General features: G+C 44.7%; 1 protein-coding gene across 6 annotated transcripts in view; it reads left to right on the forward strand.

Moving 5' to 3' along the window:
• Window positions 1-3,498: 3,498 nt before the first annotated feature.
• NKTR (natural killer cell triggering receptor) overlaps window positions 3,499-18,360 on the forward strand; it is a 39,041-nt gene continuing 24,179 nt past the window's right edge. For 5 of the 6 annotated variants that reach the window (XM_075587990.1, XM_075587994.1, XM_075587992.1 and 2 more), the window contains exons 1-5: window positions 3,499-3,640; window positions 9,888-9,962; window positions 15,890-15,964; window positions 17,133-17,240; window positions 17,401-17,445. In XM_075587990.1, the coding sequence (XP_075444105.1) occupies window positions 3,562-3,640; window positions 9,888-9,962; window positions 15,890-15,964; window positions 17,133-17,240; window positions 17,401-17,445 (382 nt within the window). In that variant the 5' untranslated portion in view covers window positions 3,499-3,561. Of the gene's footprint in view, window positions 3,641-9,887; window positions 9,963-15,889; window positions 15,965-17,132; window positions 17,241-17,400; window positions 17,446-17,735; window positions 17,764-18,360 lie in introns of those variants that run through there. The other variant, XM_075587996.1, reaches the window with a different exon arrangement.

Below are 18,360 nucleotides of genomic sequence, written 5' to 3' on the forward strand. Positions count from 1 at the left end.
TGGGCCCCAGGGCAACTGCCCAGCGTGCCCATATGTTAAGGCGGCCCTGGTTACATAATATTATAACACGTAATGGAAATAAGCGCTTCAGACATGACAGTAACGTAAGGAAGGGAGTCCCTGTCCCGCAGAGCTTACAATCTAAGTGGTAATTAGGGAAAACTTGCAGAGACAGTTGGAGGGTGTTATGGTAAGAAGCGTATAGCATCAGCCACTGGAGCTACCAATATGCTGCGGTACAGAGATGTGTTTTTAGAGGTAGAAATAAAGGGTGGCGGTCGGATATTGAGGGGAAGGGTATTCCAGAGGTGTGGGGTAGTGAGTGAGAGGTTGTAGATGGGAGAGGGTTTTAGATACAAAAGGGGCGGACAGAATACATCGTTGACCAGAACGCAAGAGTCGGGCAGGTGCATAGCGAGAAATGAGGGCTGAGATGTAACAAGGGGCAGGAGAGTGTAAAGCTTTAAAAGCGAGGAGAAGAGGAATTTTGTAAGTGATACAGAGTTTAATAAGAAGCAAGGAGAGGGATTTCAGCAGGGGAGACGCTGAGACAGATTTAGGAAAGAGTAGAGTGATTCTGGCAGCAGCGTTTAGGTTAGATTGTAGGGGAGACAGGTGAGAGGCAGGACAGTAGGTTACAATAGTCGAGACGGGAGAGAATGAGGGCCTGCGTTAGAGTTTTAGCAGTAGAGGGACAGAGGAAAGGTTGTATTTTTGCAATGTTACGGAGGAAAAAAAGTATTTGAGCTACAATGTGAATGTGACAGGGGAATGTTAGTGAGGAGTCTAATGTGACCCCTAGGCAGCATGCTTGTGATACTGTGTGATACTGCAAACACTAATGTAGAAGGGGGCAGTAGGGCCAGGCTTGGGAGGGAATATGAGGAGTTCCGTCTTTTACATGCTAAGTTTGAGTCGGCGGAGGGCCATTCAGGACGATATAGTGGAGAGACATTCAGAGATTTTGGTCAGTACAGCAGGTGTATGGGATTGAAAGCTAAATTGGGTTTGCATCAGCACAGAGGTAATCTTTGAATCCTAGAGATGTAATAATGTGACCTAGAGAGAGTGTGTAAAGAGAAAAGAGGTCCAAGGACAGGGCCTAAGGCTGAGATTATACCAAGTGCTGCATGGCGGCAGCGCTATTCTGTGACGTCACCCTGCGCTGCCGCCGAGCAGCATCTTGATTATACCGGGGAGAGAGAGAAGAGGAGGCTCGGAGACGTGACCATGAGCGGTTCGCTCTCATTGGCTGAACCGCTCACGTGACACGGCCGTCGCAAGAGAAAAACTAAACCCTCTGTCTCTTCCCCAGACGTCCGCTTTGCAGTACGGTCGCGGTGCGGCCGTCACCAGCAGTATGAGCGGTTCCATAGGATTTTTGCTCGTTGTTTTGGCGCCCCTTAGGCTGAGTCCATAGAGACGGCAGCCCCGCGGAGGCTGAGGGAAAGCGGGTGCTTTCCCTGGCCTTACTACGCGCGCCGTCCGGGGGCGTGTCTATGGGCGGGCCAGTGACGTCACGGAGCTGGTTTGCCCTCATTGGGTGAACCGCTCACGTGACCGACCCTCCGCTCCCCTCAGTGCTGAAACGTAATTTTTTCTGTCTGCTACGACTCCGCACGCCTGCTCACTGACAAGCATGAGCGCGGCTCAGCGCAGACCCTAGGCATGGCCGGCTGGGATTATCGTGGATCTCGGTGCGGGGGCTTTTGCGGGGCCTCTTACCTTTTCCGGTGTAGCATCTCCTACTCCTCCAACGCAGTGTTGTGACATTGTGGCATACTGTTGTCATGGCAACGCGGTGCCACGATACCGGAACCCTGCAGGAGGAGGTGCCACCGCCGGACAAGGTAAGAGACGGTTACCGAGGCCCGCTCGGTTCGAAGGCACAGATGGAACCGCCATCATCCAGCCCTGCCGCTGGGGTACGCCCATAGAGAGATCGACAGAGGGAGGAGGTGTTGGCAAACGTGACACTGAAAGTACGATGTAAGAGGAAATCCAGGATAAAGCTCTGTTACGGATACCAAGGGTATAGAGAATGTGAAGCAGAAGCGGGTGGTCCACAGTATCAAAGGCTGCAGAGAGGTCAAGTAATATGAGCAAAATGTATTGACCTCTGTCTTTGGCAGCATGGATGTCATTAGTTGTTTCAGTGGAGTGAGCAGTGCGGAAGCCAGATTGTAGAGCTGGGGTCTCAAACTCAGTCCTCAAGGGCCACCAACAGGCCAGCTGTTATGGATATCCCTGCTTCAGCACAGGTGGCTCAATCAGTCGCTGAGTCGTCGACTGAGCCACCTGTGCTGAAGCAGGGATATCCATAAAAGCTGGCCTGTTGGTGGCCCTTGAGGACTGAGTTTGAGAGCCCGGTTGTAGAGGATCTAGGAGAGAATAGGAGGTGAGAAAATGGAGCAGGTGAGAGAATAGAAGAGGTTCAAAGAGCTTAGAGGCAAAAGGGAGACAGCACGGTAAATAGAGACAGATAAATATATATATATGCAATACGATACCGTTTGAAGACGAATATCAGAGGCAGCACTCCAGGTAAGTGGTCAAAAGAAATTTGTATTAACAAGACATCTTATATTATATATATATTTATGGATAAGATGTCGTTAATTCAAATTTCTTTTGACCACTTACCTGGAGTGCTTCCTCTGATATTCGTCTTCAAACGGTATCGTATTGCCTATTCTATACCATACAGGATTTGCACCCACATTATTTCAACCAGACGGAGTGCCTATTGTTCTGCACCATCTATTATATATATATATATATATGTAAATACAACTGTATGCTCATCTGCATGTCTTAGGCAGGTCTGCAACCCCACCTTTCCCCATTATCACCCAGCACACAGCACTTCCACTGCAGCAAGGGATTCTGGGAAATGACATGCAAATGAGCACACAGTGCCACTTTTTGCTTCAAAAACAATTTTTAACATGGTTCCCTATAGGCTTAAGCTTGCTGCATGGTCACAGCTTTGAGCACAGCCAGGGTTAAGGTGCATACCCAGAAAACCACCCACAGACAGCTGTTTCGACCTTTATGGGTCTCATCAGTGTGGGGTTGATTAACTGGGTATGCAAAGAAGCTAAAGGATGGGCCAACCATAATAATATATATATATATATATATATATATATATATATATATATATATTTTTTTTATTAACAGGGAACAAAGTTGTCTCAAGTTGTGAACTTCTAATGCCCCCAAATAAATGTGATGTTAGGGGTATGGACTAAACAAAACGTAATTTTAATTTAAAAAATGCTGACTTCAGAGACTGAGAGGCTGCTGGAGCCTGTGGGCCCACACGTGTATTATAAACCAGGCCTCCCTCTTATTGCGTGCTATGGAAACTGGCTGGGCCTGCGCTCCAGCAGTGGAGGGGTTAAGGAGAGCCTGCTCTGGCCACGCCCCCATGCGCTCCGCCCTTCTCTCTGCCACGTCACCCCCTGTGCCGCGCGGGGAGTGGGCGGGGTCGCGGACGTGGTGCGCGCGCCGCCGTGTTCGGACTCAGGCAGCGCCAACGACAGCCCTCTTCCCGGCATGCACCGCGGCGCAGGACCCCCACCGCAGTGTCGGCGGAGAAGAGGACACGCAGGGAGAATAGCGGAGCCGGGAGCGGGTAATAATACTGAGGCCGCAACCCCCCCTACAATTCCCACAGGGTAGTAATAGGGGGGGGGTTAACAATTATAACCGGGGGTGTAATATACATGGTAAGGAGAGCCGGGGCGGGGAGTGTAATATACAGGGTAAGGAGAGCCGGGGCGGGGGGTGTAATATACAGGGTAAGGAGAGCCGGGGCGGGGGGTGTAATATACAGGGTAAAGAGAGCCCGGGGCGGGGGGTGTAATATACAGGGTAAGGAGAGCCCGGGCTGGGGGTGTAATATACAGGGTAAGGAGAGCTGGGGCGGGGGGGTGTAATATACAGGGTAAGGAGAGGCGGGGGGGCTAGGGGTAATATACAGGGTAAGGAGAGCCGGGGCGGGGGGTGTAATATACAGGGTAAGGAGAGCCGGGACGGGGGGTGTAATATACAGGGTAAGGAGAGCCCGGGGCGGGGGGTGTAATATACAGGGTAAGGAGAGCCCGGGCGGGGGGGTAATATACAGGGTAAGGAGAGCTGGGGCGGGGGGTGTAATATACAGGGTAAGGAGAGCCGGGGCGGAGGGTGTAATATACAGGGTAAGGAGAGCCGGGGTGGGGGGTGCAATATACAGGGTAAGGAGAGCCGGGGCGGGGGGTGTAATATACAGGGTAAGGAGAGCCGGGGCGGGGGGTGTAATATACAGGGTAAGGAGAGCCGGGGCGGGGGGTGTAATATACAGGGTAAGGAGAGCCGGGGCGGGGGGTGTAATATACAGGGTAAGGAGAGCCGGGGTGGGGGGTGTAATATACAGGGTAAGGAGAGCCGGGGCGGGGGGTGTAATATACAGGGTAAGGAGAGCCGGGGCGGGTGGTGTAATATACAGGGTAAGGAGAGCCGGGGCGGGGGGGTGTAATATACAGGGTAAGGAGAGTCCGGGGCGGGGGGTGTAATATACAGGGTAAGGAGAGCCTGGGCGGGGGGTGTAATATACAGGGTAAGGAGAGCCCGGGCGGGGGGTGTAATATACAGGGTAAGGAGAGCCGGGGGGGGGGGGGCTCAGGGTAATATACAGGGTAAGGAGAGGCGGGGGGGCTAGGGGTAATATACAGGGTAAGGAGAGCCGGGGCGGGGGGTGTAATATACAGGGTAAGGAGAGCCGGGGTGGGGGGTGTAATATACAGGGTAAGGAGAGCCCGGGCGGGGGGTGTAATATACAGGGTAAGGAGAGCCCGGGCGGGGGGTGTAATATACAGGGTAAGGAGAGGCGGGGGGGGGGGGCTAGGGGTAATATACAGGGTAAGGAGAGGCGGGGGGGGGGCTAGGGGTAATATACAGGGTAAGGAGAGCCGGGGGGGGGGTAGGGGTAATATACAGGGTAAGGAGAGCCGGGGGGGGGGGGGTGTAATATACAGGGTAAGGAGGGGGGGGTGTAATATACAGGGTAAGGAGAGCCGGGGTGGGGGGCTAGGGGTAATATACAGTGTAAGGAGAGAACCAGTGGATGGGGGATTAATACACAGATACAGTGAGAGTATTACGAGGCACACAGGGAGATTATATTATAAGCTCTCAGGCAGGGATATCCTTTCCTATTTTCTAATTGCCTGTTGCTCTTAGTGTGTGTATAATTCCCTTTAATGCATTCTCTCGTGTAAAGTGTACACTGGTGGCATTATGCAAGTAAAAATATGCATACATGGGAAATGGGGTGGGGGGGTATACAACAAGCAGGGTTAATGTCAGGAAGGGGGAATAAGCGTCAGGGGAAGGATGAGACAGATATATAAATACCGGAAGGAAGTGATGAGTACAGATTGTGTTCGCTGGGAATACCACACAGGGAAGGGTATACCACACACAGATGTAAGAGAATGGTTGGGAGATGGATATAGATAAGTCAATATAGATCACAAAAAGTGATAAAAATACGAACACAGCGCTAGAATGTCAAAACAATGAAGGTTTATTTAGTCCGACATGCAGACATAGCCTGATGTTTCGGCCCCTACGTCTGGCTATGTGTACATGTTGAACTAAATAAACTTTATTGTTTTAACAACTGAGCCACTGATTGAACCACCTGTGCTGAAGCATTGATATCCTTAAAACCTGACCTGTTTGTGGCCCGTAAGGACTGGACTTGGCCATCCCTGGGTTAATCCCTTCAGTGCCCTATGGACATACAATGTAGTACTTAATGAAAGCCTGCACCCTGGAGGCCCTTGTATGTCCTGCACTCCTCTGTCCCCCCTCCCCCCCCATCTCCTTTATCTGAGGGCCCCTCCTCCCAACCCCTACTTCGTGGCTTGTGGGGGAGAGGTAGTCGTTTGAAGACCAGGGGGAGAGGGAACCTCCATACAAAAAATCTATATAATTAACCCCCTTCAAGCGCATTCAAATTAAATAAATCTCTTTCAATACCCCCCTGACCAGCTCCCTACCTCCTCCGTGGCCAGGGACCAGTCAGGGGGTTGATTGTTGGGGAACTGCCACCCATTTGGTCGCGGGGCACCATCTTTCTTTAGGTCTGTGACGCCACTGGCACCCGACACCACGTAGGCTGTGTGGCTGATTTTGACTTTTTGGAAGCACGCACACAAATTGAAAATGCAATATTTCTATTTCTTTGGTGTTGGGAGGGGAAAGGGTCACAGTGACACGTGCTCCCGCACCATTTTCTTCCTATGAGAACCACAGATTGATGAGGACAAAGTTCTCGCCAATCATGGGTACTTCTAAATTTGTTGGTGTCTTGTGAAACTGAACTACAAAACACACGTATGTAATGTGACAGTGTGTTTCCACACTAATTTCACGAGACCCCACAGGCACATTTTATTCCTATCAATATGGAGTCAGCCTTGATTCCCGTTGGTAGTTTCCTTAGTAACACCATTAAAAAGCACCCCACCTAACGTAAAAACATATCGTTTTTCATTTGATCTATTTTAGAAAGCAATCATTATTCACCTCTTTTTTTTTTATATATATATATATATGCCAATTTAAAGTGACGTATCCCAGGATTCCTCTGCCTACTTTCAGAAAATATTGTACTGCAGAAATTGTCTGGGTGTATTACTCTTTAGTTACTGAATGTGAAAGAAAAAAATGTGAACTAGCGCTAAAGTGTAAAACACAGTGTGAAATATTACAATAATAACTTCTAGTGAAGGTAGGCTGCCTAGTGATACTGCCAATACTAACAGAAAAACACAAGAACAAGAGAGAACCTGGCGCCAAACAGTCAGTGGAATGTCCTGTACTCCTCATGGGATCCGCACACTTGCTCGACAGACCACGTAGTGGAAAAAACACAAACAAACACAGATCATTGTGCAACACTGTACTATCGCGCGCAGAGACATCCTGTTTGTGCCGGAGGAGGAAGTGAGGCGAGCGGCCACACGCGGTGCAGAGCTGTGGATCCCGCGCACCAGCCTCCACAGCCGGCACGGTTCCGGTCAACATCACAAGGGCGGTTTGGAGCTGAAGTCGTGGCGGAGCAGAGACATCACTCTGCAGGGAGACCATCTGTGCCAAGGACTCGTTCCTAACAACGCGGTTTTATGCCTTGCTGTTTGTAAGTAGGGCTCCAATTTTTCCCTCCCGGATGACCTGCGGTTCTTTCTTGTATTTGCCAATGCCATTTATGGCATAGGTCCTTTTATTAAATAGTGTTTTTAATTGTCGCTAGGACTCTCATTGTTTTGTGTGATTTATAGTGTTATAACTGCTTACCGTACAGTGTTGCACTATGATTTGTGTTTTTTCCACTACATGGTCTGTCGAGCAAGTGTGCGGATCCCATGAGGAGTACAGGACATTCCACTGACTGTTTGGCGCCAGGTTTTCTCTTGTTCTACTGTTTAGTTACTGTAATTACTTGAGAATATCGGTGCGTCATAATCTGTCTAATGCTACTTTGGGACCCACCACACGTGCATGTAAAAATATGGTGTGTGACATAGTTTACCAGACAGTGTGGCTATCTATATTACATTCTGCATTGCAAAGTGTAAAAAAAAAGACGTGGTACATATGAGGTGGATCACATGAATCATGAACAAATGTATACCAAAAAGTTTGAAAATGTGTGGCCACTCAGGTGGCAAACTCTCGTGGCATTGAAGGGGTTAGTATAGGTTTGTGCCACAACTAGCAGTCCTGTCTAGTTTTACATTTGAAATAAACGTTTGTGTGTATTTCTCCGCGATAGAATAACACTGTCACTGTAATACACACACACAAATGCAATTAGGCGTGAATACGTTTTGCTGCAGTGTGTGCAAATATTCATGCACCCCTCTGCTTATTAGTTCATCCCAGGTATGATGTTCTCGTTTAACCTGAACACACACAAGAGGACACACACACAGGGGAGAGACTGCATGTATGTGGGGAATGTGGGAAGGGATTTAGTCGGTTAGATCACCTGAACACACACAAGAGGACACACACGGGAGAGAACGCATGTATGTGGGGAATGTGGGAAGCGATTTAGTGACCTTTCCAGCCTGAACACACACAAGAGGACACACACAGGGGAGAGACCGCATGTATGTGGGGAATGTGGGAAGCGATTTAGTGACCTTTCCAGCCTGAACACACACAAGAGGACACACACAGGGGAGAGACCGCATGTATGTGGGGAATGAGGGAAGGGATTTGGTCTGTTATCCCACCTGAAGAGAGACACAGGGGAGAGACCGCATGTACTGATGGAGCGGCCGTTATTCGAACACATCTCGGTGCTGATTTTGAGTTCTCTGCTGTTCCCCACGCAGCATGAAACGTGGCTAATCGCCCCAGGCACCCGCGCTTATCGCGGATGCTTTGTTTGAATTTCATGGGTTCTGTTTCTGTGTTTGCGATATAATGGATGAATTGTAATGTGTACAGTACTGTGCTACTGTGCTACTGTGCTACTGTGTCAATTTCATGTTTTTAAAAGCCAGAACACTAAAATTTGTGTTTCTGCTCTCGCCGCGCTCGCATCTTAGTGCGGGAAGGCTGGAATTCATCCCACGGTTTCAAATCAGGATTCCAATGTACATGACGCGTGAAGTGTTCGAATAACGGCCGCTTGATCAGTATGTGGGGAATGTGGGAAGGGATTCAGTGTGTTATCCCTGTTCATTTATGTAACTGTATTTGTAACCATGTATTATTTGTCTTAGCTCTATGCCCAGGACATACTTGAAAACGAGAGGTAACTCTCAACGTATTACTTCCTGGTAAAACATTTTGTAAATAAATGTTGTGATGTATCGGGGAGCTGATTTATGGCACTCGTAGATGTTTCCTAGCCATACAAAGTGTTTTTGTATTAATTTATTGTCAGTTTGATGATTCCCCTTTTAGGCATCTGGCTACATTTGATGTCTAAAGAGATGTGGGTGTTGTAGTCTATAAATAAATCAAATACATGACTGTATTCAAGTATCAATGCCAACTATTTCATGTTACATTTTGGAAAGTGACTGATTAGTACGTAGCGCTATCGAATCTTAAACAAGTTGAAGCACATTTAACCCTCTGTACTGGAACTGTGGTACAGCCCCATAGAATGTAATTGTAAAGGTGCAATTTATCTCTGCTTGTAGCTTGGAAGCGGAAATCACAAAGATAAGCCCCCATTTATTAGAAGGAAAATTCTTCCATTTCACAAGAATACATTTGCAAGGGGTGTCTCTTGAGTGAGAGTGACTCTTAACCTCAGTACCTCTATCCCAGATGCTTATGTGCTTCAGTAATAGGGAAAAAAGATATAGTAGGGCCAACCGTATGCTGATTCAAATGCAGGTATTCAATACATGCACAGAGAAGTCCCGCTGCCAGAGTTCATAGAGGTGATTCAAAATCCTCCACACACTGTCAATTCCATTTTAACCTCCCCTTTTCTGTGGTTTGTTATTTTCTCCCTACATGTCTTGGGAACCACGAGTATAACCACTTTTTTCCTTGATGTGCTTCAGTAATGTTATGTTGGGAGTAATTTATCTAAAACGGTTCAGAGAGGTTGTTAGTGTCTCTTTAAAGAACCAGGTGATGATATGAGGGAGGGGGGAAGAGTATTTTTTATTTATTTTTGAACTTGTGGGAGGTGTTTGAGGTGATTTATAGCTGGAGGAGGCTTCAGGAAAGGAATTTTCATGGGCTTTGCTGTCCTGTCCCAGGACAAGCAGATGTTCTGTTCACTGTTCTATTCTTGCTCTATTGTCACTGTTCGTGTTGAAGCCTGTGTTTCAGAGGACTCTTTTTTGCTTTATTTTAAGGTTGTATCCTGGCTGCCATGGGGGAGACAGCTCGCCCCCAGTGTTACTTCGGGGTTGAAATTAATCGGGAACCCAGTAAGTATAGCATAATGTTTCATCTGAAGTTATCCCTGTCAGCAGCTCCAGATGCAGAGATCCTGTGCTTCTAACAGCTGGAGAGATCGTACATGTTTGCATATTCGTCGTCAAGATAAACATTACTTTGCATGTGATGGAGATAATGCACTAACTCTATAAAGTACTTTGTATGTAATTGTGTATTCTAAAGATGCATTGTGTATGTAATATGTTTGCAACACAGAAAGCACTGTAAAACGTGTGTACACACTATATGTAATGCAGCTATATACTGATCTGAGTATGATGCGAACAATGTGGCTATATAATGCTTTGCATCTGATCCCGTTGATTTTTATACAATGTTGTATACATAATACCACCCTGATACAATAATATGCGTAAGGAGTGCTATGCACTGATACTCATAATACAGCTTTACTTTGCTTCCTGTGTCGCAGAGATGCTTCTTCTGCAAAGTATATGTAATGCCTATATGTAGGATTGTACCTCTAATACGTAATGCCTATATGTAGGATTGTACCTCTAATACGTAATGCCTATATGTAGGATTGTACCTCTAATACGTAATGCCTATATGGAGGATTGTACCTCTAATACGTAATGCCTATATGTAGGATTGTACCTCTAATACGTAATGCCTATATGTAGGATTGTACCTCTAATACGTAATGCCTATATGTAGGATTGTACCTCTAATACGTAATGCCTATATGTAGGATTGTACCTCTAATACGTAATGCCTATATGTAGGATTGTACCTCTAATACGTAATGCCTATATGTAGGATTGTACCTCTAATACGTAATGCCTATATGTAGGATTGTACCTCTAATACGTAATGCCTATATGTAGGATTGTACCTCTAATACGTAATGCCTATATGGAGGATTGTACTTCTAATACGTAATGCCTTCGTCTCGTTCTGGGCTCTGTATAGTTGGGAATGTGTCGCCGCTTAGATATAATACAACTATGCAGATTATAGCAACTCCAAATAAAGTTATTTATGTAACAGAATAAACGGTCAGCAAAAAAATGTGGACAGTGGTTTTTTTTTTAAATTTAAAATTTATTTGAATGAAACGATTGGCAGTGTATTGCCAGGATTCGGTTAGTTATTTTGGGGTCCAGTCCTAACATGCAAAGGTTATTCTTGCTAATTAGTGCATTTTTATATGTAAAAAGGGTTACAGAGAGAAGTTGTAGGGGAGGATCCTCACATAGAATGGGTTTTTTCCACCAAAAAATGTTTAAACTTTTTTTTTAGTGCTTCCAATCTTTTTAAGACACTGTGAGGAGCCTTCTGTATTCTGTCAAATCTTACATTCAAATTTTCTTTGTTCATCTTTGGTAAAGTGGTGGACGAGGAGGATACATTGAAAATAAAAACATTAATTTAGTACAAGAATAAGCAACATTTCCTTTTAAGATTGGTTGAATAATTGAATAGTTTAAAGAAAGGTAGAGTAATTACATTGATAAGTTGTATGTGTATATCTATATCTTTCTAGCTTGACCGCTTTGCCACATCTCCTTACACTTCGTCCTTTAAATATGCAAAACTTAATTTAACGTTAAAGGTATTTTGGGGGGGGGGGATTGCAATGAATCTATATTTATTCAGTCATATATAATGTCGGCGTATACTAGAACAAACCACCCCCAAGAGAATGTAGGGGGGAGGAAAAAGCCCCAAGGGAATGCAGACTTTAGCTTTTAACTTAGTAGATGAGTAAAGTACAAAGGCCTCAAATATGTGATCACGGGGGAAGGAGACACTTCTGAGTGCTTGTGATATGCTTATTGTGATCTTTTGTTGGAGTCTGAGAAGGTAAATCACTTTCCTTCAGAGTTCTTATATAAGAGTTAAAATCAATCTTTATTTTACAATCCGACTAAAATAACACTCCATTTTATTAAAATGAACTAAATGGGATGTATGATCATACAATGGGTTAAAATCTTTCAGAGTTACTGTATTGGTTGCAAGAAAGAAATTTGCTGAGTGACGTCTGTAATGTCCCGACGTGCGTTTTGCATTTGCTCCCTTGGTAAGGGAATGGCCAAGCGAGCATCGGGACATTACATTGGCGTCATTCAGTCACAACTTCCTTCCATTCAGACGGTTGCACAGAGATTACAGAATCTTGTGTGGGGCTGTAACAGGTGGGGTTGCCAGCAGTAGGGGCAGGCATACATACTATAGCTAGTTCCAAAATCTAGTGAGCATACTTGGAAATGGGAGTTCCCGTGTATTTCTACCCTCTGGAGTCTGTCTTAAAGAATAGGATGTAGACTAGTCAGTTGAATTGTAAACCGAGACTCACTACACACACTTAATGTTTTACTACCAATTTTGCTGATGGTAAATATTTTTTAACCCACTGTACGATAGTAGCACATTTAGTCAATGTATTAGAATGGTGTTTTATTTTAGTCGGATTGTACAATAAAGATTGTTTTTAACCCTTCATATAAGAACTCAGAAGGAAAGTGATTTGCCTTCTCAGACCTCTCGTACTCCAACAAAAGATCACAATAAGCATGTCGCAAGCATCAGACGTGTCTCCATCCCCCGAGATCGGATATTTGGGGGCTTTGTACTTCACTCTCCTACATGAGTTAAAGGTGCATTCAATTTGAGCTTTTTCCTCCCTCTGTTTTCTTGGCGGTGGTTCCCTGTACATAATGTATATGTTTATGCATGTTTTTCCCTTAATGCACCTTCCTTAATGACATGACGGTCGCGCGGGCACCATTGTATTGGGGTGGGGGGGGGTGGGTGGGTTTGTGTGTGTATAAAAATGTCCATCGTGTATATTCGCTGGCAGCGAATGGAAGAAACCCCGGGGGGAAATCCCTCTGCAGTTGGTGACCTCGGCATCACTTTGTCACCTGAACCGCGGTTTCCTAAGAGTAGAAGTGCTCATCAAAATAAATAAACCACAACATTGTATTCGCTCTTGGAGGGATTGCTGCTTTAATGTTATCCCCTAGCTTGCCAGTGAGGTCTGCAGTGTGTGGCAGGCCTTATTGGCAGTTGTTATGGGGTAAATATCCTTTTGCGCTGCTCTTTCTGCGATGATTACTTGTTTAAGGGGTGTGATGTGGCTTGTAGAGACCGTGCCCATAAGAATAACTATGAAAGCGACACTGTCCGATGCCAATCCCTAGAACAATTGGCTCTTTATTATATCATCTTCCCTCCACTGTTTCCTCTTTGAAGGCATAAGAGCAGGTGACCCCATTTGAACTTTCGTTTTAAGGGTGTGAACCGTCCTAATAGTTTTAGATTGTCACAGAAAATCGACATCCACTTAGTGTTCAGCATCCAATCTTTTCGTTTTTTTAAATCTAGCCATACAAAACATTCAATCATTTGGTGGCACAATCTTATTTTCTATGGAGAGAAGCTGTTTTTAAATCCCTAAAGATGTGAAAACGAGAGCTCTCTCTAGCGTAGTATGACACAAATGAAAGGCAAGCGATCTCTGTATATAGCAAGCAGTAAAATACACAATCTTGCACACCAATAGAAAAATGTAAACTGCGATACTTCTAACCGGTGCGCCTAGCGCGGGGGAAGACCCGCAGCTGTTTGTTTTGTGAATACAAAAAGAAGAATTAGGGGTTTCAAAAGCAGGTTTGTTCAGTCAAAAAAAGTGAACCGAGGTTTCGGCTGGATTTAAAGGCTGAACAGATGAAGTTTTTTTTTGGCTTAATAAATTAGCTTTTTTGGCTGCAACAAAAGGAACATATTGTAATTGAATATCAGGAATGATCATTTGAAAGTGAATCCCTTTTGCTAATATATGTACTGACACTTCAATAGGTCAAGTGTTTTTTTGTTTTTTTAAATAGTTTTGTATGGGGGGGGGAGAGAGAGAAGGGTACACAAATGGAAAAAGGTGTGGGGTACATTAAGTTTTATTCCGTAATATGTATAGTTGGGTTGCCATTACCTATTGTGTGTGTTGGATGCACTTTTCTTTCTTATTGCCACATCGTACTCCCCTGCAGTTTGTTGGCAGCATATACATAAAAGATATTAGTTCAATAAAATGACTCCCACTTTTCCATTGTGTTTAATCATTTAGAGACATTGCATGGTTATACCATCCAAGTGAAACAGTCAACACTGTGTATATACAGATTTGTATACATAAATATACCCGCTCACGTGTTAAGGGATTGAAGGATTTCATTCAATGAAATATTACTTTAGTAATTTTAAATAAAATAACTTGGAGATTTACCCTTTTTAATTCCCCATGCACTCCTAAAACCAGTCATTTCAGCTGGAGATTTGTTTGGAAAGCTGGCTTTGCATAGACATCGTTGTTTCGCGGTCTTCTCGCGTCCATTACGTTCATCCCTCTGTCAGACGTTCTTCAAAGTACAAACAAATTAAAATAAGAAGCAACATCTGAATAACGAACCTTCTTCTGTGGTTTTTAAAACTCATGCAAAACCTATTATAGTAACTGGGTCGTTTCCAATAAAAAGTACCGCAGCTGGTTTTAGTTTTTCGTAAGCCAAGAATTCTCTTGTGATCCTATTAATTACAACTTGCGCTATCTGACCTGCCATTTTACCCGTCTTATTTGTTGGATGTAACATTTTCGTTCTCCATGTGCACCCGTGCGTGGCTTTGCTTTTGGCTTCACCTGTGCATAACGCTCTAGTTGGTGGCTCTTTGAAACCACTGCGGTTGACTACTTAAGACCCTTCATTACCGGCTAGTAACCCCTTTTTATATTTAATCTTTGAACTGTAGAACTTCACAACAAGTTAATCTCCTGTGTGTAGTTCTCCTTGAAATCTTTGCTTCTTGGCAGTGACTTTAAATCTATGTTGACACCTACTTGTTCACTTGAATAGTAATAGGGAAAGTATGTTGTGGCATAAGTGGTCATGACTATTGCATTGTTTGGGATAGAGGCAAACAAATGGTAATTAAGTGAATGGTGTACGACAGGGGTGCGCAAACTGGGGGGGGGGAGCGCAAGATTATTATGGGGGGACACGGCGGTTGCAGAGGCCCAATGCGCTTCTCCCAAGGCATTTAAATGAATGCCGGGGGATCGCCTGATTCCTCTGCAACTTCACTTACCTTGTCTTTGGCAAAGCAGCATCAAATGATGCCACGTGACCCAATGACGCCAAGAGTCGGAAACAAGGTAAGGGAGTGGGCCGCAGCAGGGAAAGACTGCGCACCCCTGGGGTACGGGACCTGTACCCATTTTTTCCAACCACATACTATATTAAGCACATTCCTGGCCCTTCAAACTGAAAAGAGCAATTGTATTTTTGTTGAAATACTTGGTACGGTAGATTTACTAAATTACACCTCTGCCTACTGTATGTGGTTAAGCCTTGGACAATTGCTCCTTTGATTTTCCCCTCCACTCCCTGTCTTGCTTCTTGGCCCTATTCTTCACCACCTTGTTTTGTCACTGACTGCCATTTCATGCATTTATTTAACCTGATCATGAAACATGTGATGTAACTACTGGAACTACTCATTGGTACCAAAACATTATCCTTAAGCGGACCCCTAGTTGGTTTTCGTTTGTGTTGTCAGTGGCAGTTGGCTAGAAATGAGAAAGTTGGTGGAATGGCCGTTAGTTAGATCAGTTTAATACTTTGCTTATAGCACCAATATCCGATAATGAAAACGTACAAGAATATCAAATGTATTTATTTACAAAATGGTTGATATGAAAGGTTAACGGCTTTAATTTGTGAAATGACAAAGGGGTATGATGCAGTGTGTGCTTTCTGAGTTGTGTTTAGTTCCAATGCTTTGTGCACATAATAGGGGAAGAGAATGTCTCGTTTGAAGGCATTGGCTTCGATCGTACTTCGTTGAGAAGTTTTTAATTTATGAATAATCAACGTGTTTATTATTTTTTCCCCAGTTGGTCGTATTGTATTTCAGCTCTTCTCAGATGTATGTCCAAAGACTTGCAAAAACTTTCTCTGCTTGTGTACAGGTGGGTACAAAGATGCGGAGTCATTTCTTTTATTGTTACTGAACCGATTGTGCTTGTTCTTGGCGTGTATGGGACTGTGCCAGTGGAAGGTAACATGAAGTTCCAGTTAAACAAGGCGATTATCGCCACCATGTACAACTGTACAGGGTAATAAAGCATATGGGTTTTGGCCCCATAAAGTTATTACAGTATGTACAGTATGTGTTCTACATTATACTTAACTTACCTCCAAACACTAACAAAATAAAGCTATATGAACAGGCTATAAACAAGTGTGTGTGTGTGTGTGTGTGTGTGTGTGTGTGTGTGTGTGTGTGTGTGTGTGTGTGTGTGTGTGTGTCCATTTGCATGCAACACATTCATAGATGTTCTTTGCCATGGTATTAGCAGACAGTTGTGTGTGGAGATTAGGTGAAACGCCCAACGAAATTAAATGTTGACACCGCAAAGCAGGAATCGCACGTTTCTTTATCGCAGACCACTTCAGTGTTAGTAATCATTTTGAAACACGATCATACTTAAAATATAAATTAACTGAACCAGGAACGAGTATGGTAGTCCTCCAAATAATGTATATTTATAAAATATTATATATTTCACTGTTACTTCATGTGGATCCGAACCTGTCTTTATTAATAATGGAAAATAAGTCACATACTGTATTTGAGTCTCACTTCTTCTCTCAGACAGCTCTTCCATGTAGCAAATAAACCTTAATAAATAAAGTACATATGAAGACATATGATGCCATTTGCAGTGATCTTACCAATGTAAGGCTACGGCCCCAATCCTCTCTGCTGCACGCGCGACTGGCGGCGCGTGCACGAGTGAATGCTGCGGTCTGTGGGTCTGCTGCAAGGGAAGAGGCGATCCGACGGGGGGCGCGGCCATGTCGTCACGCGGCTGGTTCGCCCTCATTGGCTTAACCGCCACCGTGACGTGGCCAGCGCTCCGTCGCCACGACAACTCAATTCTTGTCAGAAAATCTGGTCGCGCATCGCGATTGCTGCGCACGCAGGCAGCTACTGGGACCGGCCCCATTGAGGGGCGGAACTTGTTCCTGCAGCGCACGCCGTAGCGAGGGCAGCAGTAGGCACTGGGGCCGAGGCCTAAGTAGTCGGTACTCCTCATTCTTTGCTTCTTTTTTTTCTTCTTCTTTTCTCTCCAGGTGAACAGGGTACTGGAAAAACAACTGGAAAAAAGTTGTGCTATAAGGGTTCTACGTTCCATCGAGTTGTTAAAAACTTTATGATTCAGGGAGGGGACTTCAGCGAAGGTAACGTGATGACGAGCGTTGAGACGCCCTCCTTCGCCTTTCGACTGGAGTTTAACGGGGTGGTGGAGGATCGTTTCGAAAGTTCAAAATTGCTCCACACGTATAACACTTTTTCTTTTTTTTTCCCTCTCTTCTTCCCACGACCACTTTTGTTTGGCAGGTAACGGAAAAGGCGGGGAATCCATATACGGCGGTTTTTTTAAAGGTACGGCCACGTCTCTCTTGCTTTTGTGATTCCTTTCATACATTCGATGAGGGATAGACTTTTTCTCAAAGTCAATGGATAGGTCACTTGCATGATTCTAATGTTGCATGAACAATCCATATGCATGAGTGGGGGCGAAGTACTTTCCTACGCTGCTTAACTTTTAAGAAAGTGCAATCTAACTGTATTGGTTAATACCGTGTCTTTCTCAGCATGGAGGCTAGGCAGCTTTATTCATGAAAACTCCTATCTTCCTGCCTAAAACTGTCAACATATTCTTTTATTTATAGAGAATGTGGTCTTTTGCAAAATGAAAAGGTAAGAAACAAAAGCTCAGTAACACAATGAATTCACTCTTCCCCCTCCCTCCCCCCCTCCCCTTTACACCCTCCCCAGTAAGCTGATTATTTTGCAGTCAGTTTGGTAGCAGGAAATTCTGTTCTGCTCTCTAGAAATGGGAGGATTTTAGAATTCCTAGCAAATTTGTCCATCGATTTTGTCAGAACAAATGTTTTGTCATTTTTATTCGTTTCTCTCCCCAAGGTTTGTACGTTCCCTCCTTTGGTAGTCACCACAACTATAGAGCAGGTTTTATAATTCTCACCATTTCTGTAGCAGACGGCAGGCAGATCTATAAAGGCACCCGTCTCGCACCTGCCCGACGTCGAAATTCTCATATCCCAAACCAGTGCCGTTTTAACACCGGTGTTTGCTTCCTTTAAATGCTAAACGTTAATACAAACGTTAGTTACTCTCTGTATTATTCCTGTCTGTGGGACATGCATGCCATTTAAATGTTTCACCTGGGTGACTGACATGATAGCAAGGTGCAGCAATGCTGTGCTTCTGCACCAGGGGTGCTCAACGCTTGTCTTCAAGCCTCTTTCCCTCAACAGGTCAGGTTTTCAGGATATC

Source organism: Ascaphus truei, chromosome 2 (genome assembly GCF_040206685.1).
Source record: "Ascaphus truei isolate aAscTru1 chromosome 2, aAscTru1.hap1, whole genome shotgun sequence".
Lineage (NCBI taxonomy): Eukaryota > Metazoa > Chordata > Amphibia > Anura > Ascaphidae > Ascaphus > Ascaphus truei.